The sequence below is a fragment of the Typopeltis vanoorti genome, chromosome 16, assembly GCF_054136105.1.
Source record: "Typopeltis vanoorti isolate ZY-2024b chromosome 16, IOZ_Tvanoo_1.0, whole genome shotgun sequence".
In the NCBI taxonomy this organism is placed as follows: Eukaryota; Metazoa; Arthropoda; class Arachnida; order Uropygi; family Thelyphonidae; genus Typopeltis; species Typopeltis vanoorti.
In genome coordinates, this window is record NC_143564.1 from 2557996 (window position 1) to 2585066 (window position 27071).

General features: G+C 36.8%; 1 protein-coding gene across 10 annotated transcripts in view; it reads left to right on the plus strand.

The window, feature by feature from the left end:
* Window positions 1-27071, plus strand: part of LOC150097830 (CUGBP Elav-like family member 1-A) — an 816588-nt gene that overhangs the window by 603831 nt on the left and 185686 nt on the right. For all 10 annotated transcript variants that reach the window (XR_016549571.1, XR_016549569.1, XR_016549568.1 and 7 more), the window contains one exon: window positions 21628-21763. Coding sequence is in view for 1 of the 10 variants with exons in the window: in XM_090406005.1 (XP_090262131.1) it covers window positions 21628-21763 (136 nt within the window). In the remaining 9 variants the exon portion in view is untranslated. The remainder of the gene's footprint in view (window positions 1-21627; window positions 21764-27071) is intronic.

Sequence of the window (27071 nt, forward strand, 5' to 3'; positions counted from 1 at the left end):
AGTGGAATAGATTGCCAGAAGTGATCATAGGTGTTTTTCAGTGAACAAGTTTAAGAAGAGGCATGTTAGGCATAAATAATGATTAGTGTTGGCCTCCTGTGATGAGTCTTTGGATTTCATGGAGTTGCTCATGTAATAATAATAATATTTTTCTTGCACTGCTCCAAATGTGAAAACAGTATTCCAAGGTCGGATAAATTTGAAAATTTGTACATAATTAGTTGCAGTACAGATAAAAGTAATGTCTTGAGAAAAATGGATGCCAAGTTTATTTCTTTTTTTTTATTTTATTTTATTTTATTATTATTTTTTTTTTTTTTTAGAAAATTCTGTTTAGAAAAGGATGATCATATATAGACCCAGCCTTTTTCCTAAAATTAATAATAGAGAAAAGAAGAGAATATAATTTAGAAACACATATTGCATTTATTGACTTTGAAAAAGCATTTGACAAAGTTAAAAGAAACATATTATTTAACATATTAAAAGAAAGACAAATACCAAATAATATCCTAAAAGCTATCACAAGTATATATGAAAATAATCAAATACAAATAAGATTAAATCACGAGCTATCATATACAAGAGAGATAAACCAAAGGGTCCGACAGGGATGTCCCCTCTCAGCAACTCTTTTTAATATCTACTTAAATGAAATAATAATAAAATGGAGTAAAAATTTACATCAAGGAATTAAACTTTCACCTACAGTTAACTTAAACACTCTCCTCTTTGCAGACGACCAAATAATAATTACAAATTCTGAAGATAACTTACAGAAAGCTATTTTAAATCTAAATGAGATATCCAAAGATTATGGTATGATAATATCAATGGAAAAATCAAAAACTATGGCCTTTAAAGGACAAGATCCAGCAAGAACTAAAATAGTGATAGATAACAAGATCTTAGAACAGGTGAATTCATTTAACTACCTAGGATGTATGATCACATATGAAAATGAAAAAGATATAAATGTAAAAATTGCAAAATATTTAAAAATAGCAGGTGTAATTAACTCTATATTTAAACCAAACCTAGTTCAAAAACAAACCAGGCTAAAAGTATACAGTACATTAGCCTTAACGGTCTTAATGTATGGAAGCAAAATCTGGACAATTAAACAGAAAGACAAACAAAGATTAACAACAGCAGAAATGAAGTTTATGAGAAAAACTGCAAAGTATACCCTATTTGATCACAAAAGAAACGAAGATATTATGAAAGAATTAAAACAAGAACCAGTAATAGAAAAAATTAAAAAATATAAACATAAATGGATGGAACATGTTCAAAGAATGAAAAGAAAACAGAAAGATTACCAAAACAAGCCTTAAAGTACAAGCCATTAGGAAAAAGAAAACCAGGATGTCCTCTTAAACGATTCAACGATGACTTCTAAGGCCGGAACAGGCCATGCTAGGCCTAAATCCTGGATACGTATGATGATGATGATTTTTTTTAAGCCAAGGATGCTCGTTAGGGCACTTAATGTTCTCTAGTTTACACCTTCCAAACACAGTCCAAGTCCATCTAAGAATAAGAATAATACACAATTAAAAATCTTGATAAACATCTAATTCTAATTCTAAAATCGATCACCATAGTAGCTAAACTAACTTCAGAAAAAAAAAAATTGCAAATACAATCATACCCCAAAGTTACGTGGTAGGTGGAACCAACAAAAAACGCGTAAGTTAGAATTCGCGTAACTCAGGGTATAATTTTGCATGTAATTTATATATACAAACATACAATTGGGACCAAAGGTTTACAAAATCCTATATTTTTTAAGAAATATAATCATAATTGTAGTTTTTCGTACATAAAAAAAAGAAAGTTATTTCGATGTCGATGGTTTCATAAAATCTAATAGATTCGTCTGACGGCATAATGTCTTTTTCTTGTCACGCAAAATTTCTTCATAGCAAGCTAATGATTTTTTTATTCCTTGCTTTGTGGCTACAATTCGTTCCTCGTTAGAATCTATGTCCTCCAAAATCTGTAAACTTTTCTTTTATGATTGTTCTTACTGTGGATTCCTGTAGATCGAACTTCTTTGCTAGCTCACAAATTTTCATTCTGCCTTCAAAATCCTTAATAATGTTGAGTTTTGTTTCCAAAATCAACGTTTTTCTTTTCTTGCTAGCTGTAGAAGAATCGGACTTGCTTCTTTTGGACAACTTTATTATTTTTTATGTGATAAAATTTTTATCAAGAACATAACATTAAACAATCGCAAGGTTTGTAGACTATAAAAATCGCGTATGAATGGAGACCGCGCGAAACACGTCAGTGCTTGTTCACACCATGTGCGACACTGGCAAATGCAGCTGGTCCCGGAAAGATACGACTAGTGGTGAGGCGTGAAGTAGGACTGGAATACGTACATATAAGAAACCGCGTAACTCCAGATTCACAGAAGTCGGGGTATGACTATATATATAATTAAAAGTTTGTAAAAATTAGCAACCTACCACTTGGCCAACCAGCCTCGTTGGCCAAGTGGTAGGCTTTTTTTCACAGTATGAAGGATGAGTTAGCTCATCTTATACAGAGGTAGCAGGGTTTTCTCTCCTAGAAACTCTAGTTTTTCATCCTATATACAGGCAGGACCGTACCTCCACTTTTTCTGAGGCACTAGAGTATTCTGGGGCCATTTGTCATTGTTTAGGGCCCTTGAATTTGCTGTAATTTTTCAGCCCCACCCCCATCCCCCCACCTAGAGCTTCATACACTTGTGCATAGTATGGCCCTGCATACAGGCAAACAAGGTGACAAATGTCTTGAACAAGGAAGATGCATATACAGTAGTTTACTTTTTGTAGATTTTGCAAAAGCTTTTTATAGACTTCCACATGACAAATTGTTAAATAAAGTGAAAAAAATGGGATTAGATAACAGACTAGTGAGTTGGGTTTGTGATAGGCTGTCAGATAGGTATTAAAGTTGTATATGGAGGTACATCATCCCAAAGGTGGAGGGTCACTAGTGGTATGCAGCAGGGGTCTGTATTAGGGTCATTGTTGTTCAGTTTGTATATTAGTGATATTCGGGTGGGTTTAACTGGTGACATGCAGATGATGCAAAATTGGGGAGAGGAATGCATAGTCAAGCAGATGCTATGGCCTTACAGGAGGACTTGAATAGATTATATGAAATGGCAGATCATTGGAACTGTTGGTTCAGTTTTACAAAGTGTAAGGTTTTGAAATTTGGTAAGCAATGATGGGATGTAATGTATACTCTTGGTGTGGAAACTTTAAAGGAGGTAGAGGAGAGGAGATGAGATATATGGCAGTGGTGGTGTACAAGGACCTGAAATTCAGGAGCCACATTGCTCAAGTTGTGAAGTCATCACATTGGATAAAGGCAATGATGACCCTCACATGCAGAAACAAAGAGGTTATGATTCCATTGTATAAGGTCTTGATATGGCCTCATGGATAATTGCACACAGATTTGGTCGTTGGGTTTTCATGCTGATGAGGATATGTTAGAAATGGTCCAGAGACGATTCCCAAAGATGGTTGGTGGTCTTTGGAATGTGGAGTATGAGGAGAGATTGAGAGATTGTGAATAAGAGGAGGGGTTGGTTGGGGGTGGGGAATATGATTGAGAAAAATAAGTTAGTCATGGGTTGTTATCAGGTTGACGTGAAGGAGATTTTTCATAGAATGGGAGAGGGATGAAAGAACAAGAGGCCATCCCTGGGAACTCTGTAAGGAGGATATGAGGAGAAGGTTCTTTGCATGATGAGTGGTTGGTGAATGTAAACACATTGAATCAGTTTAAGGCACAGTGGGTTGATCTTTGTGTACCTCCCATGATAAGTCTCTGACTGCATGGAGATCAGATGTTAATAATAAAAAATTGACCATGAGAACATGCACAATTTACTGACAAAAAAAAAAAATTCTTTTGGTGGATGATAGTAGGTGGTGAATGGCATTGTGTTGTGGGGGATAGTAGTCATTGAAGGATTAAGTGGGGGGGGGGGGATGATGAGTTGTGTATAGTGGATTAGGGTGCCCTCCTACAATGTCCTTGGAGGCATCACCTAATAATAATAGTAATAATATTGTTACAGTGTAAAATGCATAGCACTTGTACTGAGAAGGAAATATTCACTGGCAGAGGTTTCATTTGTATAAAATTTGTACAGTTTCATGGAAAAATAAGTTATACAGACAAATTGAAGTAACTGCTATGAGTAGTCCTGTTTTCCTGCATTAGTGGGCTGCTCTGTGAAGCATTTTTGGATTCAACTTTTCAGTACTGTGCTCTCTCAATCTTGCATATAGTTTCTTTGTTTTGTGGATGACATCTTTGTAGTTTGTTCACATACAGAGATTGAATTACCACAGTTTTAAAATAAAATAAACTCTGTGTATAAATAACCATATCAAGTTCACCATGGAATGTGAATCCAGTAGCTGCTTTCCTTTCCTGGATACTTTAATAACCCATACTTCCACTGGTAATATTCATTTTACTGTCTAGCATAAATCTATTTTTACTGCATGATATATACATCCATCCATACATTAGTTTTTTCATAGTCATCCATCACAGAATATGGGCATTATCAAAAATGTTATGCATTGAGGCCACTCCATCTGTTCTACTGAATCCCACCTGTTGGAAGAACTGAACAACAGAAAGATTCCTGGACAGAGGCCTGGATATGACCAGGCCTCTATTCAGGGAATTCTTGATAAACATCAACCCTCACCCACTCAACCAGGCCACAGTTAGATATTAAAAGGATTGTCATCCTGCTCTAAAGAGACATTGGAATGGATAGCACAAATTCTTCACAAATTTAATCTACATACTATTTCATATATTGTCTTCCTTTTTACCCACCACCAAACCAAATTACCTGCTCTATTCTTGTATAGTGTATATTGAGTACCTTTTTGTGAGTATCTTATTTTAGTCAATTTTACCTTCTTTCCACTCTCTTGGAACCATTGCTGTTATAAGACTCTTATTAAACAGGCATGGCAGTGCTACTGCCAATTCCCTGGAACATTACCTTAAGACACGTGGTGATATGTCATCAAATCCTGTCACCTTATTGACATCAAAGTTATTTATTTCCTCAAATACCTCCTGCTCACTCACAATTAAGCCATTCAGCCCTTTGGCCTTCTAAATACATTCACACATTGATGTTGTTATGTATTTCATTGTTATTTCCCAAGCAGCATTTATTTCCTTACTGCTCAACTCCTCATTCCATGAGGAGTTGAGCTCTAAGTTGTCTCCTATAGCTCTAAGTTGTCTCCTAAGCTTGTTATAATTACTAGCCTTATAATTCCACATATATCCTTTCCTCTTGTGCCCTCCTTTACATACTGTCTGAGATAGTTGTCTCTCAAAAACTAGAAATTCATTTTCCTTATTCCCAAATGCTACTTCTTCGTTCCAATCTATACTGCCATAATTAAAATCACCCATAATAATTATCCTTCCTTTGTTCATTAATCCAAGTTGTTTATACATTTCTTCATCACCACCCTCCACATTCCCTGACCTATAGCAACATCCATCTAAATATGTCTTCCTGTCAACCTCCACCTCACACCACACTGCCTCATAACCATTGCCACTATTTCTCTTTTCATGTCTACCTTATGTGGACATAATTTCCTTGCTATCATCAGAAGCACTCCCCCTTCCTTCTTGTCCTTTCTATTCTCACGAAAAATACTTTTCCTACCCAAGCCACTTGTTGGTTGTGATTTCCCCACCATACCTGCCCAGTTAAATAGTTCAAAATAGTTAAATAGATAATAGTTAAAAAGGTATAAAAGGGCAAACTAACATTTCACTGAACAATAAAACATTTATTCAAATTAATTACAATAGCAAAATATGTACATATTTCAATTTTCTTCATTGTCAGTATCAACAGAGACGAATAACTCCTTTAGTGTAACCCTAATACACAACATGCTAGAAAATATTTAATATTTAGCCATTTAATTTATATAATAAATATGTGGATACTTACTTTTCAGTTTTTTTTTCCTAATAGTTATTACCATTTCGTCCCTCACAACAGGCAAACTGGTCCTGTTAACACACATGGATCTACAGCCATGAATATTTACAACAATGTGGAAGAGATAGGGTCCTCACCACATTATCCTTATGCCCGTAGTCAGCCATGAGTCACATCATGGTAGTAGTCAACCTTCTGGATGGAGATGGTACATGATGATGAGTTACTTCCAGAAGAAATTATTATTATTATGGGCAACTCCAAGGAGCTCTTAGACTCATCAAGGGAGGCCAAAACATCATGCCAAGACTATCCAACATTTGTGCAGTATTTATCATACTTTGCTTTGAACTTATTTACAGTCATGACACCCACAACAGAGTCTGGTAACCTATTCCACTCATTCACTCTCCAAGCAAAAACCTAGTTCTAACACCCTTGCAACAACACTGTTACTCAGTTTCCATGAATGGCCCTAGTTCTCCCACCAACACACCTGTTCTCTAAAATTTCCTCTGAATTAATCTTGTAAAAATCCCTCAGTAATTTGGGTAATTTCAGTAATTTGTCTCAATCATAACACCCCTTTTCTGCCTATCAACCAGTTTCTATTATCCACAAATCTTCAACCCGTTCATTCCATAGACTCATCTCTTGATCCTCAAATTATCGATTGTACCCTGTTGCGTACAATGGATAATTATTCTTTTGATTGACTGTGAGTGCACAAAATCAGCACAGAAATCTAAAGCAGAAAATGGACTGCCTTCCTGCATGAAGTAATGTTGTATCAGATCAGTAAATTTTCTTGAATTTTGTGTAATCACTCATCAAAATTCAGAAGTGTCATCCTCATCGTTTTCTTTGACTTTTAATTCCTTGTCTTGGTGTTTGATAGAATGCTTCGAACAATTTCGCCCTCATGATCTTCATTTTCATTGTAACATTCAACATTGTTATTGATACCTTCAAGTTCTTCATAGTTCCTAATTTTTTGCACTTCTGAAATGGCTTCGTCTTCACTTTTGGGCTATTTCAGGCATCTCTCCAAACCAGAATTCTTTAAACAGCATTCAGATAAACAGTTCAGAATTGTCTTACTACCTATTTCTCACCAGCTGTCAGTAACAAACTGTAATGCCTGGAGAATGTTAATTTTTAAACTTACTTGTTTGGTTGTGTGGAAGATAATGCCAGTATATTTTCTTCAGTTGCTTCTAGGATGTAGTTCATGAACTTTGTGCTATACAACATCTTCAAATTTTTTATGATTCTCATGTCCATTGCTTGCACCAAGGATGTAATGTTGGCAGCCAAAATGATTATTATTATTTACAGTTGGTTGTTGCTATAGGCCAGGGAGTTCCGCAGGTGATCTACGAGACATGCATGACCAAATTAATAGAATGAGAACAGGTTGAGTGATTATTATGGGGACTTCAGCTATGGAGATATAGACTGGAAGGAAGAAAGATCACGTGGCAGGAAGGAAATAGAATTTATATGCCTACTAAGAGATAATTACTCGAGGCAGCATATGAGAGAGGGGACTAGGGCTGGGAGAGTGTGGGACCTGGACATAGGATTAGAAGAGCTATCCATAACCAATATGTCAACATTGCCTCCAATTGGTGAAAGTGACCATGCAGTCTTGACTTGGGAGATTGTACATTAGGAATATTCTATCAAGAAAGGGTATTCATGGACTACAAGGCAGGTGATTATGACATGCTTAGGAAGAAGCTTAAATCTGTGCCATGGCATAAAACACTGCAGGGTAAGGATGTTAGTAGTGCATGGGATATAGTTAAGGATCATCTAAAGGAAGCAATATTAAATTGTATACCTAAGGTAAGGAGGGTTAATCAGATAGGAGTTAGATGGATGAGTAATATCATTAAGCTAAGCACGAGCTGCAGAAGAAGAAAATGCTGTGGAGGGTGTATAAAGAGAAAGGTGAGCAGCAAACTCTTGAACAGTAGGCTAAGGCAAGGAAGGGAAATCAGATTATGAGAAAAATCTAGCCAAGCAATCAAAAGGAAGTCCTGGAGAGTTCTTTCATTATGTGTTAAGTAAGGGAAAGAATGATTATGGAAGATTAACCTTAATGAGTGATGATAGTCATGAGGTGACAGAAGCAGATAAAATAGTTGATTTACTAAGTGACCACTTTGCAAAAGTATATCATCCTAGTGAGGTTACTTCTTTAACATATGTGGGAATAGAGGTGGATGAATTGGAGGTTCTTAACATATTGCAGAATCTCAATGTAGATACAGCTGTGGGAATTAGATGGGATATCAGCTAGGGTTTTGCAAGAATGTGCAAGGGAACTGGCAGTGCCTCTGACTAGGCTCTTTAATTTAAGTCTCAGCTCTTGTAGAATTCCAAGGGAATGGAAAGAGGAAAAAATAATTCCCTTGCATAAGGAAGGTTCTAAAACTACATTAGCAAATTATAGACCAATCAGTATCTCAGGTGTGGTGGAAAAAGTACTAGAAAAATTGGTCAAAAAGAGAATTCAAGAATGGGTAGATAAAAATATGATATTGTATGAGAATCAACATGGCTTTGTAAAGGGTTGGTCATGCCTCAGTAATTTACTAACTATTGACAATAGAGTAACAGCTGAGTTGGATATAACTACATGGTGATTTTGCTGGATTTTGCAAAGGCACATTTGACAGAATACTACATGGAACTCTGTTACACAAATTAGAACAAATGAGGATGGATGTGACAGTGGTTAAGTGGATAAGAGGGTGGCTGCTGGTCAGATATCAAAAAGTACTATATGAAGGGACAGAATTGAGGTGAAAACAGGTGACTAGTGGTGTGCTGTTTAATTTGTACATAAATGATATAGGAAATAACCTGAAAGGAAAGGAAATATTCAATTGTTTGCTGATGATGTGAAATTAGGTAGAGTAATAGTAATCAAGACGATGGGGAGAGCTTGCAGGATGATTTAAATGGGCTGTCAGTATGGGCAAAAGATAATGAGCATCAATTTAATATAGAGAAATGTAAAGTTATGCATTTTGGGATAAATAGATTACAAGCTGTGTACCACATTGATGGAAATGGACTCCAGGAAATATATGAAACTAGAGATTTTTGGGTAGGTGGTAGACCGAGAGTTAAAGTTTGGAGGACATGTTGCTTAAGTAGCCATAAGTTTACTTGGCTATTGAAGAAAACATTAACATATAAAGATAAGGAAGCTGTTATTCCTCTTTATAAGGCCTTGATACACCCATAGTTGGATTACTGTACTCAAGTCTGGTCCCCTGGGTTTCTTGAGGATGAGGAATTGGAGAGGATTATTATTATTTTTATTATTATTATTATTATTACGGGTATCTCCATGGAGTCAGTAGACTCATCGCGGGAGACCCAAACTAGCAAAACAATATCTGTCATATCTCTTCTTGAATTCATTTACAGATGAAGAGCTCACAACAAAGTCAGGCAATGAATTCCACTCATTCACCACCCTCCAGGCAAAAAACCTTGTTCTGACACCTTTGTTAACCACACTCTTCTTTAATTTCCAGAGATGACCTCTTGTTCTTCCATCACTATCACACAGCTGAAACATTTCCCCTGCATCAATCCTATAAAAACCTTTTAGTAATTTGAATGTTTCTATCATATCCCCTCTTCTTCGCCTATCAACCAATCTCTGCAATCCACAAGCTCTCAATCTTTCAATGTAGGGAGCATTTTTTATATCACTCACCAACTTGGTCACTCTTCTCTGAACCCTCTCCACAGCCTCCTCATCTCCAAGGAATCCAGGTGACCAGACCTGAGCACAGTAATCCAAATGTGGAAGTATCAATGCTTTATAAAAGGGAATAATAACCTCTTTATCTCTGGATGTCAGTGTGTTCCTCAACAACCAAGTAATCCTATGTGCAATCTTGGACACCTTAGCAATGTCCTCTGAACTTCATCTCCTTATCTACCAATACCCCTAAGTCCCTAGCCTCATCAATCTCTTGGAGTACCTTTCCATCTATGTAGTACACAGCTGGTAATCTTTTAATCCCAAAATGCAAGACTTTACACTTTTCCACATTGAACTGACATCCATTTTCTTTTGCCCATTTTACCAGCTTATTTAAATCCTCCTGCAAACTTTCAACATCAGCTTGATTTTGTATTGCACTACACAACTTTGCATCATCAGCAAACAACTGAATATCTCCCTTTAAGCCGTTTCCTATATCATTTATATACAAATTAAACAACATTGGCCCAAGCACAGAGCCCTGAGGCACACCACTGGTCACCTGCCTCATTCTGGACTCGGCTCCTCCATACACCACCTTATGGTATCTCTCCCTGAGCCATTCTCTTATCCATATCACCAATTTAATATCCATTCCAATCTGCTCCAATTTGCGTAACAGTGTTCTATGGGGTATCCTGTCAAAAGCCTTAGCAAAATCCAGAAGTACCACTGTGTAGCCAGTTCCTTTGTCCAACTCTGATGTTATTCTGTTATGGATAGTTAATAGATTGCTAAGGCAGGATCTACCTTTAACAAAACCATGTTGGCCTCTATAGAGTATCATATCCTGATCCACCCATTCTTGAATTTTGTCTTTAACCAACTTTTCCAATACTTTTACCACTACTCCTGAGATGGTGATTGGTCTGTAATTCAATACTGCAGTTTTAGAGCCACCCTTATGCAAAGGAACCACTTTGCCTAACTTCCACTCCCTAGGGACCATACCAGAGTTCAAACTTAAATTAAATATCCAGGTAAGAGGGGTTGACAATTCATTTGCACATTCACGCAACACCCGAGCTGATATTCCATCTAAGCCTACCGCAGTGTTTGCATTTAAGTTCCGCAATATATTTAATACCTCTGATTCTTTAGCTTCAATTCTCACATTAGGTATTGCTATAGGTATAGAGATATCCTCACTTGGGTGATAGACTTTTGAGAAGTGATCACTCAGTAACTCGACTATTACATCTGATTTTGTCACCTCAATACCATCAGCACCCACTAAGGTTATCCTTCCGAAGTCATTCTTCCTCTTACTTGCCACATAGCGGAAGAACTCTTTGGGATTACCCTTGATCTCTTTGGCTAAGGTCTTCTCATAATCTGATTTAGCTTTTCTTACTATGCTGGTAACCTTCCTAGCTTGAGCCTTGTACTGCTCATGGGTGTCCTGATCACCCTTCTCCTTGTAAGTTCTCCATAACATTTTCTTTTTTTGTAGTTCAAGCTTGATACTACTGCTCATCCATCTAATGCCTGCCTTGTTTGACCTCCTGACCATGGGGACACAATCTGATATTGCTTTCCTCAGATACCCGCTGATTTTATCCCAAGCACTGCTAACATCTTTCCCTTGCAATATGTTCTGCCATGGGATGGCTGCAAGCTCACTCCGAAGCTTGTTATAATTGCCTAACCTGTAGTTCCGTACATACCCCTTTTTAATAGAAAAATCCACAGATTTTGCAACCTCCCAAGTCAATACCACATGATCGCTTTCACCAACTGGAGGTAACGAGGTCACCTTACTTATGCATATAACCTCTGAACCAATAACCAGGTCCAACACTCTCACACCACGTGTCCCTTCAGTTACGTGCTGTTTCAAGTAATTATCTCGTAGCAGATGTATGAACTCCATTTCCTTTTTGCTACGTGATATTTCCTCCTTCCAATTGATATCACCATAATTAAAATCCCCCATAATAATCACTAAGCCTTCACTCATTGCACTAAGTTGCTGATGCATGAATTCAATATCTCCCCCTGTACTCCCTGGCCTATAGCAGCATCCAACTGTATATTTGGTTGCGTTGGTCACTATTTCGCACCAGACTGCCTCAAATGAACTCTCATTCACATGTCTATCATCATGATATACTACTTTCTTTGGCTGCAACACATCAGCTATCATCAACAGTACTCCTCCTCCTGTTCTATCTTCTCTATCCTCCCTGAAAATACTGTACCCATCACATTCAATTCCAGTGACCACATCTTCTGCTGACAGCCAAGTTTCACTAATGCCTACAACTTTTGGTGAGATTTCACTGACTAATGCCAAAAATTCTTCTCTCTTATTTCTAATGCTTCTAGCATTGGTATACAAAAATTGCAGATTCCCTCTAGATCTTGTACCGGCTTTAGAACTGATATATAAGTCACTAACTACCGTAGTCCTATGCCGATTTTTTTCCCCTCTCTTCTGCAATTTATTCTGCCTATAAGGATCAATAAATACACAATCAGTGCTAAAGTTTCTCTCTCTTACACTCAACCTTTTCAATATTAGTTTCCCTACCCAATAACTTCAACCTGTTCAGAAAACAATAACTTCTTCAATCTCTTATGTCCTTCCATGTAAATACACAATCAGTGCTAAAGTTTCTCTCTCTTACACTCAACCTTTTCAATATTAGTTTCCCTGCCCAATAACTTCAACCTGTTCAGAAAACAATAACTTCTTCAATCTCTTATGTCCTTCCATGTTAAGATGCAGTCCATCTCTAGCATACAACTGCCTTTTTCCTTCAAACACACTCCAAACATCAACAAACTCCAGACCTCTTTTTCTGCACATTCTTGCAATCATATCATTCATTATCATTGCTCGTCTACTTAACTCGTAATTGTCAAAACGAGGCAGCACACACACTATTCTCCCATTGACACTTTTCCTCTTCACAATATCTAATAATGTTCTTAAATCTTTTCCTACCCGATTTATACTACCTCTCAGGTCATTCGTACCCACCATAACTATCATCTTGTCTGTTTCATGCCCTCTCTTTATTGCTAAAGCCACTCTTTCTATTGTACCATCAGCCAAGCACTCCTCATGCATACCACTCTCCATACCCTTAATCATAGAATCACCATATATTTTACCACTATTAACTTCATTCAAGTTCACACTCATGGACTCATTCTCTACACTATTCAGCATGACTCTCCCAGCTTCATTACTCAACTCTCTATTACTTACCCCCCCACTCTCACTACATCTCATTTCTTCTTGGCCACTTGTGGTTTTATTATGTTGACTCCCAATCACTCCCATACTATTTATTACTGAATCATTCACCAAAGACTCACCCATATGTAATCCTGTTCTAGTTACTTCAGCTAAAGTAATCTCTATAGTCCTAATTTCTCTGTTTAACACATTAAACTCAGCTTTAACTTCCAGTATCTCCTTACCGATCACTTCCACTTCCTCATGAAGAAGATGAAGGTCATTTTTCATTTTCATAAACTCCCGCCGAAGTTCTTCCGCTACGATCCCGATGTCAGCTTCCATTCCTAAACGCTCCAGCCTATCCCGACACTTCTCACATACGTCGACATTTTCTTTCTTTTCATTTTGCCAGACCGACCACAGATCCTTCACATTTTTCGGTACATACATGTAGCAGTTTCCGCAACGCATCCATTGCGAAAAATCTAATGCTGAGCCAGCCTTTCGTGTAGTAGTAGAAGTCCTGCGCGCCGCTGACGTACGTTTCTTGTTGGACGCCATCTTTACACGTTGATATAGTGAAACAAACGGCAGTGAAAACACAATATATACAACACAGTTCTAAACAATAATACCACTGAAGGACACTTGTTTCTAACCGATGCACAATTTTAGCACAATTTGTGACAAAAAGCCACACTATATTTAACTTTAAAAACACGTTTTCTAGACTAGCTTAACTCGACCGCCACATTTACCAAGGACACTAGCGCCACCTATATATCTGGATTCAGAGGATTCAGAAGCGAGTGACCAAAATGGTGAGTGGCCTGTGGAATGCTCCCTGTGAGGATAGATTGAGGGAATGCAGAAGTTGGTTGGTTGATAGTAGGAAAGAGGGGATATGATAGAAACATTTATGTTGCGTAAAAGGTTTTATAGGATTGATGAAGGGGAAATGTTTCAGCACTTGGCTAGAGGGACCAGAACAAGGAGTCATCCATGTAAGTTGAATAAAGGTATGATTAGTAGGGGTGTGAGGACTACATTTTTTGCTTAGAGAGTTGTGAATGAGCAGAATGGGCTGCCAGAGTCAGTTGTGAGTGCTTTGTCTGTTAATGTGTTCAAGGAGAAGTATGAAAGATTGTGTGGATAGATTGGGTCTCCCGTAATGAGTCTTCGGACTCCATGGAGATGCTTGTATAATAATAATAATAATAAATTTAAAAGACCCATTCTATCCATTAACACAATACCTATCATGCATCTCCTTAAACCTATTAACTGTTAGGGTGCTCACAACCACCTCTGACAGTCCATTCCATTCAGTCACCACTCTTAAGGAAAAGAATCTAGTCCACACACATCCTTACTAACCACACTCTTAGACAGCTTCCAAGGGTGACTTCTTGTTTTCCTCCTACTCCCCATGTATGAAAAAATTTATTTTGCATCAATCTTATAAGTTTCTATCATAATTACCTCTCCTCTGCCTGTGCTAAACTCTGTAACTAACCCCCATATCCTTAATCTATCCTCATTAAGAAACATTCCAGACCTATCACCTCAGACACTCATCTTTGAATCCTCTCCACCACCTCCCTATCCCCCAAGGAACACAGGTAACTATGTTTCTTGGAGATAAGGAGGTGTCCACAGTAGTCAACATGTGGCCAAATCATAGCCTTATAAAGAGGGATAAGAACTCCCCTATCTTTACTTGTCAATGTGCTTTTGATCATCCAAATAATCCTCTGAGCTATTTTCTCAACTCTTGCAATATGTCCTCTGAATTTCAAATCCCTGTCCACCACCACCAATCCCAGATCCCTAGCCTCATCAATTTCCATCTAAACTAGTACCATCAGTATGATATGAAGTGTATGTAATCTTTTCATCTAGAAGTGCATTAGCTTCCATTTTACAACATTGAATTGACAACCATTGTTCTTTGCCCACAATGCCAATTTATTTAAATCATCTTGTAAGATATCTACATCACCTTCATCAACTATTACCCTCCTTAGTTTTGCATCAGCAGCAAACAACTGAATGTCCCCCTTCAAATCTTCTGTTATATCATTAATATACAAATTAAAGAGCAGTGGTCCTAGTACAGAACCCTGGGGCACTTCACTAGTCACCCTCATTCGCCTTGATTCCACTCCATTATACACCATCCTCTAATGTCTGTCTATCAGCCACCCCCTTTCCATGTCACCAGCCTCATAATCCATTCCCATTTGCTCCAACTTATGTAATAGTTTTCCATGTAGTATTCTGGGAAATGCCTTTGCGAAGTCCAGCAGTATCATGGTGTAGCCATTAGCTTTATCCAATTCTGCTGTCACTTTATTATAAAATGTGAATAAGTTACTAAGAAAGGGCCTACCCTTTACAAAGCCATGCTGTCTACTATAAAGTATCGCATGTCTATCCACCCACTGTTGTATTTTACCTTTTACCAACTTTTCCAATACTTTAACAACTGCTTCCGTTATATTAATCGATCTGTAGTTTGCTACCTCTGTCTTGCAACCACCTTTATGCAATGGTACTATTTTACAATCTTTCCACTCCCTTGGAACGAACTCTTCCAGAGCTGAGACTTAGATTAAACAACTTCGTCAGAGGCAATGCCAATTCTCTTGCACATTCACATAGTACATGGCCGGCCTGATATACCGTCCAGTCCCACTGCTGTGTTCACATTCATATTTTTTAATATGCTGGACAACTGTTCATCTATGTAATTGCTCACATCAGTGTCTGTCACCTCTCAGTAACTGCCAAGTCACCACCTGGATGATACACCTTGCAAAGTGATTACGTAGTAACGGAACTATTTCTTCTGCTTCTGTCACTTTCCTACCATCAGCACTAAGTTCAAGTTATCTTTCCACAATTCTTCTTTCTCTTACATGCTATGTAGCGAAAAACTCTTTTGGATTTACTTTGTTCTGCTTAGCTAATTTTCTTTCAAAATCTGATTTAGCCTTCATTACCATGCTAGTTACTCTTCTTGCTTGTGCTTTATACTGCTCATGGGCATGTTGATCATATTGTTGTTTATATTCCTTCCACAGTACTTTGTTTTTTTTTTACAGCTCCTGCTTTAGATTGCTAGTCATCCACTTAATCCCTACTAAGTTTATCTTCTTGAACCTGGATATGTACTGTGATACTGCCTTACTCAATCGATCCTTGACCTCTCTTCATGCACTAATGACATTCATTCCATGTGGTTTCTTATGCCATGGCACTGCTTCAAGTTGCCTCCTAAGTTTGTCATAATCACCAGCTTTGTAGTTCCACATAAACCCTTGATTGAAATTCCACATGTTGAGCAATTCCCTAGGACAAGACTGCATGGTCACTTTCCCCGATTGGAGGTAAAGTTCCTACTGCATTTATAGATAGATCTGCTGATGCTATTACCAGATTGAATATTCTCAAACTCCTGGTCCCTTCCATCATGTGCTGTTTCAGGTAATTATTCCTTAGTAACTGTATAAATTCCATTTGCTATGTGCCCTTTCCTCCTTCCAATCTATAACACCATTGTTGAAGTCTCCCATGATAATTGCTCAGCCTGCACTCATTGTGTAATCTGCTGATGCATGTCGTCCACATTTTCTTCTGGACCCCCAGGTCTTTTCTAGCTGGATGTTTGTCAAATACTCTGAACAGTGAGGATATGCCACACAATTGTAAAGCATTAGAAGAACTTTCCATTAATTCATTTTCCATTAATTCAAAACTCATTAATAATTTCTTAAAAATTTCAGAAGTCATCCATACATTCTTCTTAGCTTAGTGCTTGACTGGTAAAATATCCATTCTTATCCTCATAAAGCATCAAGTCTTAGCACTTTCCCCAATAACCAACAGCTTCTTTTTATCAGTTCCTAACATGCTTAGACGGCATAACACAGTTATGCAATCCATTGTTTTCTCAGAACCTGACAGTTTTAATCGATTCTAGCAGAGGGAATCATCCAATGTGGCACAATAAAATAGGCCTGTTTCATCAGCATTGTGGATATCACTAGTATCGTCTGCACAAAATTTCTGAGGTAATTTGGTACTTTCTTGGATTTGCATTCTTCTGCACCTACATCATCATCACTATCTTTTTCACTGTGTTCTTTCATGAATTTAATATCATTTGATACAACCAACCATTTGTTGCTTTAAAATCATCATGACCCAACTTTTTACCTAGCTCCTAATTTCTTTTCTAACATTGGACCACTAATGTCCACACCTTGTCCAGTTATAAGGGAGAACCACAGAATTTAGGCATCCTGAATATCAGGAGCTTTTCCTTCCCATTTCCGTTTTTGGGATGTTCTCTCTTTTTCATGGTATGTCCATTCTTCTCACAGTTTATCTTGCTGTTGTATCAAGCATGCAATAATAGATTTTGGTACTCCAGTTTATTTCTGCCAAAATGACAACTGGTATTGGGTGAATAAGCTTTCATTTGGTCTAATAAGACAATTTTTTAGCTAGTGACAAATATTTACTTGTTATCTTGATAAGAGTCCAAACATTTTATAAAATTGAAATTAAAAACAAAATTATCATCCAAATAATCTGTCATCTAACACTGAAAAATCTCAACACTTTCCTGATTAGGCATTGTCTCACATGGAAGATGACACAACTACATGCAACTAATGCTAATTAGAAACAGTTCTCCCTTGGAAGGTAATATGCTGTATATACTGAGTCAGTGAGAGGCGTGATGAGTCATTTACTCGCATAACCTAAAAGACATAGAGAAGGGGTGTTCAACCCATCGATCACAACCAACCGGTCGATCGCGGAGTGATTTTTGGTCGATCTCTTGTGTATTCCTCCTTACTTACAAATTTAATTAAAACTGAAAACATAATATTTTATTTATCATTATTTTGTATTATTTTTAATTCGCTTTAAGTGTATTGCTATTGTTTATTTATTTTTTGTTAAAATTGTCAAATCAGTAATTTTCTTATAAGTCCGGGTAAATGAATTAATTTGGATCAGTGGAAGTCAAACAGCGAGCCGAGTGAATATGATTATAAGCAAAGTGTAAAAACTCGATTGTAGCTTAAATATTAAATATTCCAAAGCACATTACATCGATTTTTTACTTAGGTTAAGTCCCATGTGAATATTGTAAAAAAATAAACTTTGTTTGTCTCGGTATAGTTTGTATTAGATGTGTTTGTAAATAACTCTTTTGAAGCTAACTGTATATACTGCTTTAATAAGAATATGTTAGATTGTTAAAAACAAAGACAATGTTTTTGTCACCAAAGCTGTACATGGCGGCATTAGAAAGATTGTTATTAAAACTTGTATGTATGAGAAAGGCTTGCAGGCTCTAAGTGTAAACATCTCTGAAGTCAGTCAGAAAGAGTTCAAACAACTTTCCGATGGCCAGCAACTTGCAGTCAAAAGAAAGCGGAGCAGAACAAAAACACCTTTTGTTCTTGAAACTTAAGATGAAAAATTCATACCGATTCTTTGGGGGGTTGCCAGACTTCATGTGAGGTCTCAGAGGAGGCCTAATAAAAAGGGACTGAAGCAAGCAGAAGGGGTCCCGGTTCCAGAATTGCTGTCAGAGAGGAGGCTGTCTGGTTCAGAGTCGCCATCAGAGAGACTGCCTGGATCCACGTTTCTCGAGAGAGGAATTTCCCACTTCCAGAAAGGAGCTTCTCAGTTCGAGATGTCACTAGAGAGAGACTACTTCTAGGCCGCAGACAAGGTTTTAAATTGCCAAAAAGAAGAGTTCCAATTGCTGGAGAAAAGTTTCCAGGCCAGGTTAATGTCAGACATTCACCAGTGTGTTGCTTTTTCATTACAATTTGATGAATCAAACGACTTCACTGATATTGCTCAGTTAATGGTATTTATTCGCATGGTATTTCAAGATTATTCAAGTAAAGAAGAACTTTTGAAAATTATACCATTATTGGGAAGGACTAGGGGAGAAGACATTTTTTCGGCATTTGATGAATTTGTGAAACAACACAAACTTCCGCTTTTTAAACTTGTGTTTATTACTACTGATGGTGCTCCTGCAATGATAGGTAATAAATCAGGCTTCATTTCATTATGTAAAAACGATGACAAATATCCAGATTTTTTAACATGCCACTGTATTATTCACCAACAAGTACTGTGTAGTAAAAGATTAAACACAAAAGATGTTTTCGATGTTACATTTAAAATTGTAAATTCTGTTCTACGAAAAGCCCTGCAATGGCAGTTATTTAAATTACAGGCAGATGATGATAGGGAACTTCTGTTGTACAATAATGTTTGCTGGCTCAGCAGAAGTCGATTTTTAGAAAGATTTCTTGTATTAATTAACGATATAAAAAATTTTCTTGATGTAAAAGGAGATATTTATCCACAATTTAGTGATCAAAGATGGTTGTTACACTTATCATTTTTAGTAGATTTCTGTACGAAATTAAACGATTTAAATTTAGAGTTACAAGGTAGAGATAAAAATTTAATTGACATGTTAAGTTCAATAAAAACTTTCCAACAATACTTACTTTTATTAAAGAAAATATAAATGACTGCGAATTTAGTCATCTCCCATATTTATTAAAATATTTTGAACAAAATCAAGAAATGCTTCCCTATGATTTAAAAGAATTTATTCGTGAAATAGAATTAGTTGAGGAAGAAATAAATTCAAGATTTAAAGATTTTAATAAAACTGAAATGATTGTATCTTTTATCAATAATTCATTTCAAGAAAACTTGAACATCACAGAAATTTCAAATAAAATTAATGGGCTGTTTGATATAAACTAAGCTGAAGTAGAACTTGAGATAATAAACATTCAGAATAGTTTACATTTAAAATCAATAAACAATGAAGTCATTTGGGAGTATGCACATGAAAAATTCCCAATATTAACTGATATTGCACGAAAAATTCTATCGTGTTTCGGATTGACATACTTGTCAGAATCCGCTTTTTCAAATATGACCGTCATAAAAAAATCAATTAAGAAACCAAATTACAAATGAACATTTGGATGATTGTCTGTGATTGGCCACTTCTTCATATCAACTTTAATGTGAAAATATTGCGAGGTCCAAACAATACCAAATTTCACATTAACTTTTTTTTTTTTTTTTTTTTTTAATCAACCAGCATTTCCTCTAACATGCGAGTTTGTAATCAATCTGTTGTTTTTTCTAACTTTGGTTTTCCAAAATAGAGAAATAAATATTTTATTCCAATATATATATATATATTTTTTTTTGTATTAAAATAATTGAAAGTGATAAATAAATTTTTAAATACACAAATAAAGTTTTTAGTTGTTTATTTTTAGTTGTTTATTTATGCGTAATCAGATATCAGGTTGGGGGAACGTGATCTATATAAGAGAGTAGATCGCCGAATAACTTTTTATAGAAAAGTAGCTCGTGTAGTAAAAAAGGTTGAACACCCCTGACATAGAGGAACAAAACTGCTGAGTTGTTTACAATCTGTGGTTTGGCAGAGTATGTAAACAAGAAGTGCAGCCTCATTAGCACAAGGTTGCACTCCTTGTGTGCTAATAAGCCTTAACCTTTCCAACCCACTATTCACAAGCAACTACCTCAGAGGGATAATCTTTAGTGCTGCAGTCTCCCGTCTCAGCTTGTTGTCTTAAATAAGCAAAGAAAAGTCTGGCTGTTTTCTTGATTTGGTTTTGTTCTTTAAGATTTGGCCCAAATAAACAACTATCTCAGTTAACTGATGGCCCAATTAACCGGATTCCACTGTGTGTGGTATGTATATTTTCCAAAGTCTTAAGTGCCTTTCTACTCTAGTTGGAAAAATGATAGGACGGTGCCCCCACCCTTCAATTGGAAAAGACTTGAGGTTGATTCTTGTCATGATGATTTCTCTCCATCCATTTATTCACTGGGCGTCATCAGATGCCATGTGGTCACTCCGTTCAGCTCTCTGGAAGAATGCTAGGACAGTGCCTCCACCCTTCGATTAGAAAAGACATGAGATTGATTTAAGTCATGATGATCTATCTCCATCCAGTTATTCATTGGACATCATGAAATGCTGTATGGTCAGCCATTCAACTCTCTGAAGATCATACACACTATCCATCCATGTCATGATGGAAGGAATCTTTATATGGACTTTTTCAATTGAAGGTGATCTAACTGATATCATATGGAGATAGCACATTTTTTTTCATCCTAGAAACTCGGTCATCAACACTTGTACAAGCAAAATGGCTAGAGAATACATATAGTTAACAGACAAAAATATACTATTAGCATGCAGTTAGTGGCATAGTATGGATGGTGGAATAAATAGTGTAGAATGTCATCCTGTAATGAGACCTTTGACTCCATTAATATATGTAAGAAATAATAAAGTTGGCTGTTTGTTGAAGAAAGCAGGTTTCTGTCTTCAGCCTGATAAACTGAAATCTTATTTGAAACAATAAACAATTAAAAAACAAAAGACATTGAAACTATGCAATGATATATACTTTTCAAAAATGATGCTCTTATTTCATATAAATATGCATATAAGTTATTAAAGATCTGTTTGCATGTTTCATTTTCTGTAATTAAGATGTTATTTATGTTTATCAGGAAATGTATCAGGGAATACTTCAAGTGCAAGTTCGTCACTTAGTGGTGTTGGTTCAATGAGTCCTGTATCCAGTATGGCGCTAGGAATGACAACTAGTTCTTTATCTACAATGGGTACCCTTACTGGTGTTAATGGGCAAGTACTCTACATTCAGTAATAATTTGTATTTTTGTTAATTAACATATATTTTAAGATTGAAATACATCCATATATATATATATATATATATATATATATATATATATATATATATATATATATATATATATATATATATATATATATATATATATATATATATGTTACCGGCAAAGTGTTAAATTTGGCATTGCATAGAATGCCGAAAGAGGGACGTCAAAGTATGAAACGCTTAGAATTTCACACATTTCCTAGGCATTCTATAGAATGCCAAAAGGCAAATCGGCAAAGTATAAAATACTTGTTCTCTCTATTTCAGTAATACATGCTCGTAATATACTTGTAACATACGCATGCACAGCTACTCATGACTTTCAACCTAAAAGAATATTCATGGTAGCAGTTAGCATGTATATGTCAAAACAGATACGACCTCCCAAATGTTAATGTCACAAGGTGAGTCACGTGACTATCTACGCTCGCCTCAAACAGAGTCAGAACTGCACAAATAATGGCTGAGCAAGCTACATTGTCTGGGCATGTTAACATGGAACGACTATTCTACGAAGAACTATCTAAAGTTTGAGCCAGTGCTGCTAAAAAACTGTGTTTTTTTAACCGATACTACTTACTAAAAGTTAGTGAACGATGTGAAAAATGCTAAGATGGCTTCTAAGAAGATACCACATGACTTTTTGGCTGCTGAATCGCTATGATGTGATGGTTGTAGAAAACAAAAGTTGATTTATCTATTTAAAGAAGGCGTCAGTGAAATTCAGTTTTACGTCACAGATTCTGAGTTATTTAATGTACTTCATGAAGCTCATTTGACTATTGGCCATGGAGGACGTGACAGAATGTTGAAAGAAATCTCACTCAAGTACAAGAACATTACTCGTCATGACATTGAGCTGTACATTCACCTTTGCAAGCCATGCCAGAAAAAACAAAATGGTGGTAAAAAGGGTGTTGTAGTGAAGCCTATGATTTTTTCCGAGTTCATTTCCCGTTGTCAGGTTGATCTCATCGATTTTCAGTCACATCCTGACAGGGAATACAAGTTTATAATGGTATACCAAGATCATCTCACTAAGTTTGTGGTTCTCAAGGCTCTGACATCAAAGACAGCGAAAGAAGTGACAGATAACCTTGTGGACATATTTATGTTTCTTGGAGCACCATCGATTCTACAATCCGACAATGGTAGAGAATTTGCTAATAATGTGGTGAGAAGCCTAAAGGAGTACTGGCTGACTTTGAAGATCATCCATGGCAAGCCTCGCCACTCACAAAGCCAACGCAGTGTTGAAATAGCTAATCAGGACATTGAAAATATGATGTGTACGTGGATGCAAGATGAAAAACTGACTGATGGAGTGAGGGACTACGTTTCGTGCAACTTATGAAGAACAGGGCATTTCATTCTGGGATTAAGAGAACACCATATGAAGCTCTCTTTGGCTGCAAAGCTAAAGTAGGTCTCACAACATCTTCCTTAACCCAAAGATCTTTTACAAGACATACAGACTGAGGAGCAACTGGAAAAAATGACAGAAAACATCCAAACAATACAAGAAGAAACAGATCACCCTATCCCAGAGAAAGAGTCTATTTCACAAAACACAGACAAGACTGTAGTCCACGATGGTAGAAAGGAAAGTGGTGATGAATACATGCCTACTGAAGAGGCTTCCGGTTCTGCTAGCTGGTGCATTTGTTTGAAGGTAACCAGTGGTGCCTATACTTGCACAAACTATCACCGAAACATTCATGCCATCTGTGGATATGAGAGTAAAGACGATGGAAGTGAGAGAATAGAAGGTGATGATGTTAATATTTTGTGTACTCTTTGCTTCAATTGAGAATGCTGTTGAAGGTAAAATTCAATCTCAATTGAATCTGGAAATACAGGCCAAAAAATGAAAATGGATTCTGACAAAAAATTTCCTTCTGCAGCTTTGGGAGCCACTGTGCGAGTTCCTATCCCAGACGCCGACAAGGGACGGGGAGACTCGCGCAATATGCTGGCAGTTGTTATGAGTGTGACAGAAATTGGTTTTTACCGACTTGGAACTGCTGAAGGAATTTTAAACCAACTCCATAGCAGATCACAATTCACTTTATGTCACAAGGACTTACTGAGAGGTTGGAGACGTGCCTGACCATGAAATAGCTCTCCGGTCAGCCGCTTCTGCTCAGTCCATGGGTAGCGGCCAAGGATTCGTGAGGTGTGCTTGCAAGACCAAGTGCCGAAATTTGAAGTGCTTTTGTATGAAAAAGGCAGTTAAGTGCAATTCAAAATGCCATTCCAGTCTTCCTTGTAGTAACAAGTAGTTCAGCACTGGTCTTTTTCTCTTTTTTGTAATTTGTGATTGTTCAAAATCTGTAATTTTGTAATTGTTACCTTTTTTCAATAAAATGCATCTTTTCAATAAAAGCCTTTTTCATACTTTGCTGAAACAGCATTTGTCATTCTGTATAATGCCTGAGTATTCTATATGATGCCTAGGGAAAGTATGTAAAATATAAAAAAAAAAAACAGACATTTCATACTTTGCCTAAAAACGCCACGCATTCTATAGAATGCCTGCTTTTCATACTTTGCCGGTAACATATATATATATATATATATTTGAATTTCATAAAGTGGTAATACTGGGTATACCATCACACCTCTGCATGTTAACAGTTGCCATTATGACAATATTTTATTAGAACAAATGCTTTATAAAATTAAAACGAGCTGAACAATGGTATATTAAAATATAATAAATGTAAAAAAAAAAAAAAACCAGCAAAATAAGAATGTTCATGCTATCCAGGTCTCTTCAAATTGCATTCTTACAGTTATTGGAAATCCCCAATGAGTTGATGGTGGTGTCACATCATGCTGATATATCTGATAAGAACTTCTGTTCTCTTCTAATAAGAAATGCTTCTAAGCAATGATGAGAACTATTTTTATTCCTTTGTCTTCCATTTTGAAAATGAGTAATTGATTGTGTTTTCCTTTATACAGTGTACAGCTAAAGAAATCAACAAAAAGCTACTTCATAAACTGAATACATGTTAAGCAGTGAAGAAAAAAGTGTTATTCACAAACTGTTATTTGTGACATACAGTATTACCCCCTTATAACGCTTTGCTTTACGACAGTCTGCTCATGTAACACTTTTCAGTTATGACCAGTGCACATTTATATTATTATTATTACGTGACACCTCCAGGGAGTCCAAAGACTCATCGAGGGAGTGTACCTACTCTACAACTCTGTCTCCACCACTCCGTCTACCGCCCACCACCACTACCACCACCACCACCACCACCACCACCACCACTAGTATTTTCACAGACAATCACAAACATCCATGCCCACGGTGGGATTCGAACCTGCAGCCTTTTGACTGGAGAAGCCAAAAGGCTGCAGGATACACTAACCAGGCCGGCATGATGCTGCATTCACTCATATGATGGTTATAGCAACATGACACTGCTGTGAATTAATTGATGTGCAGCATTTGTGAACTCAGTTTGTTTATGACATCATTGCATGCTATATCTCTCTGTGTTTTGGTGTTTCGCTGTGAACTATTATTTTATTGTATTGTTGTTAATAATGGCATATAAAATTCATAGTAAGGTTGCCATTGTTCTGTGAAAAGAAGAAGACTCATAAACCTGTTTCATTATGCGCTAAGATTAAAATAATTAAATTTAGTGAAGATGGTGTATCAAACACCGAGACAGGCAATAGGCTAAAGTTACCTCACACAACTGTTGTTACAGTTGTTAAAAATGAGGATAAAGTTCTAAGCGATGTGAAGCGCTACACTGGTTGGTACTACAATTTTCTGTATTTGTGACAATCTTCCTGATGAAATGGAAAAACTTTTAATAGTGTAGATTGGTGGCCAAATTGGTTGGCATGTTTCCTTAAGCCAAACTATTCAAAATAACTTTTTTTGTTTGTTTACAATGATGAGGAAAAGACATATTCTACCATTTTTTTTTTTGGATTTTACACAGCCATTTGACAGGGCACCCACATGTTAAGCTGATATTTAAGTTCTAGCACATGAGTTTAAATGTCAGGTTAGTGAACTGTATTCAGGATTGACTATATGATTGGTATTAGAGAGTTGTGTATGAGAGCAGTATCAAGGAAGTAGAAGATTGCAAGGGAGGCCCACAGGACTCAGTACTAGGGCCTGCATTGTTTAACCTTTATATCAATAACATTGTCAATGGATTGCAGAAGGTGGGGGGGGGGGGGGTATTTAGTTGTTTGGAGTTTATATGAAGCTGGAAATGGTTATTAGTAATAATGCAGATGTGGTAGCCCTGCAAGAGGATTTAAATAAACTGGACAGATGGGCAAATGAATGGGAATATCCGTTTAATTCAGCTAAATGTAATGTCTTGAAGTTTGGAATACATCAATTGGGAGGCTGCATACTCTGTTGGAGGAACTGTAATGGAGAAAGTGACGATTGATAAAAACCTAAAATTCAGAGAGCATATTGCAGAGGTAGAGTAGGTAACTCAGAGGATTGCTGTAACACTGAGAAGGACGCTGACCTTCAGAGATAAGATGTTGAAAGTTTATTTTTCACTTGGTTAGACTATAATAAATTTAGTTTAGTCCTTTATCCAAGTGTGAGCAAACAAAGTTTGCGCCTGAAAGTATCTTCAGGACTGGGGTAAGTTGGTACAACACCGGGCAACTCGTTGCAAAGGTGGAGCAAGAGAGCATATTCAAAATTCAGAGAGCATATTGCAGAGGTAGAGTAGGTAACTCAGAGGATTGCTGTAACACTGAGAAGGACGCTGACCTTCAGAGATAAGATGTTGAAAGTTTATTTTTCACTTGGTTAGACTATAATAAATTTAGTTTAGTCCTTTATCCAAGTGTGAGCAAACAAAGTTTGCGCCTGAAAGTATCTTCAGGACTGGGGTAAGTTGGTACAACACCGGGCAACTCGTTGCAAAGGTGGAGCAAGATACCATCACCCCTATCTCAGTATCTCCCATAATGCAAAACACATCTCCTTGCAGATATGTATAATGTTATGCATTAGGGGAAGGGCCACTACCCAGACTAGTTTCGACTTTTATTGAGGTCTTTTCACGGATGCCAGACAGAAGCATTAGCAAGGTCTTCTCTACCTATAGGAGTTGCCAAACAGTGTGCCACCTTTTTATTAAATTACTCTGGATTTAGAGAAAGATGTTGAAATTTTATTTTTCACTTGGTTAGACTATAATAAATTTAGTTTAATCCTTTATCCAAGTGTGAGCAAACAAA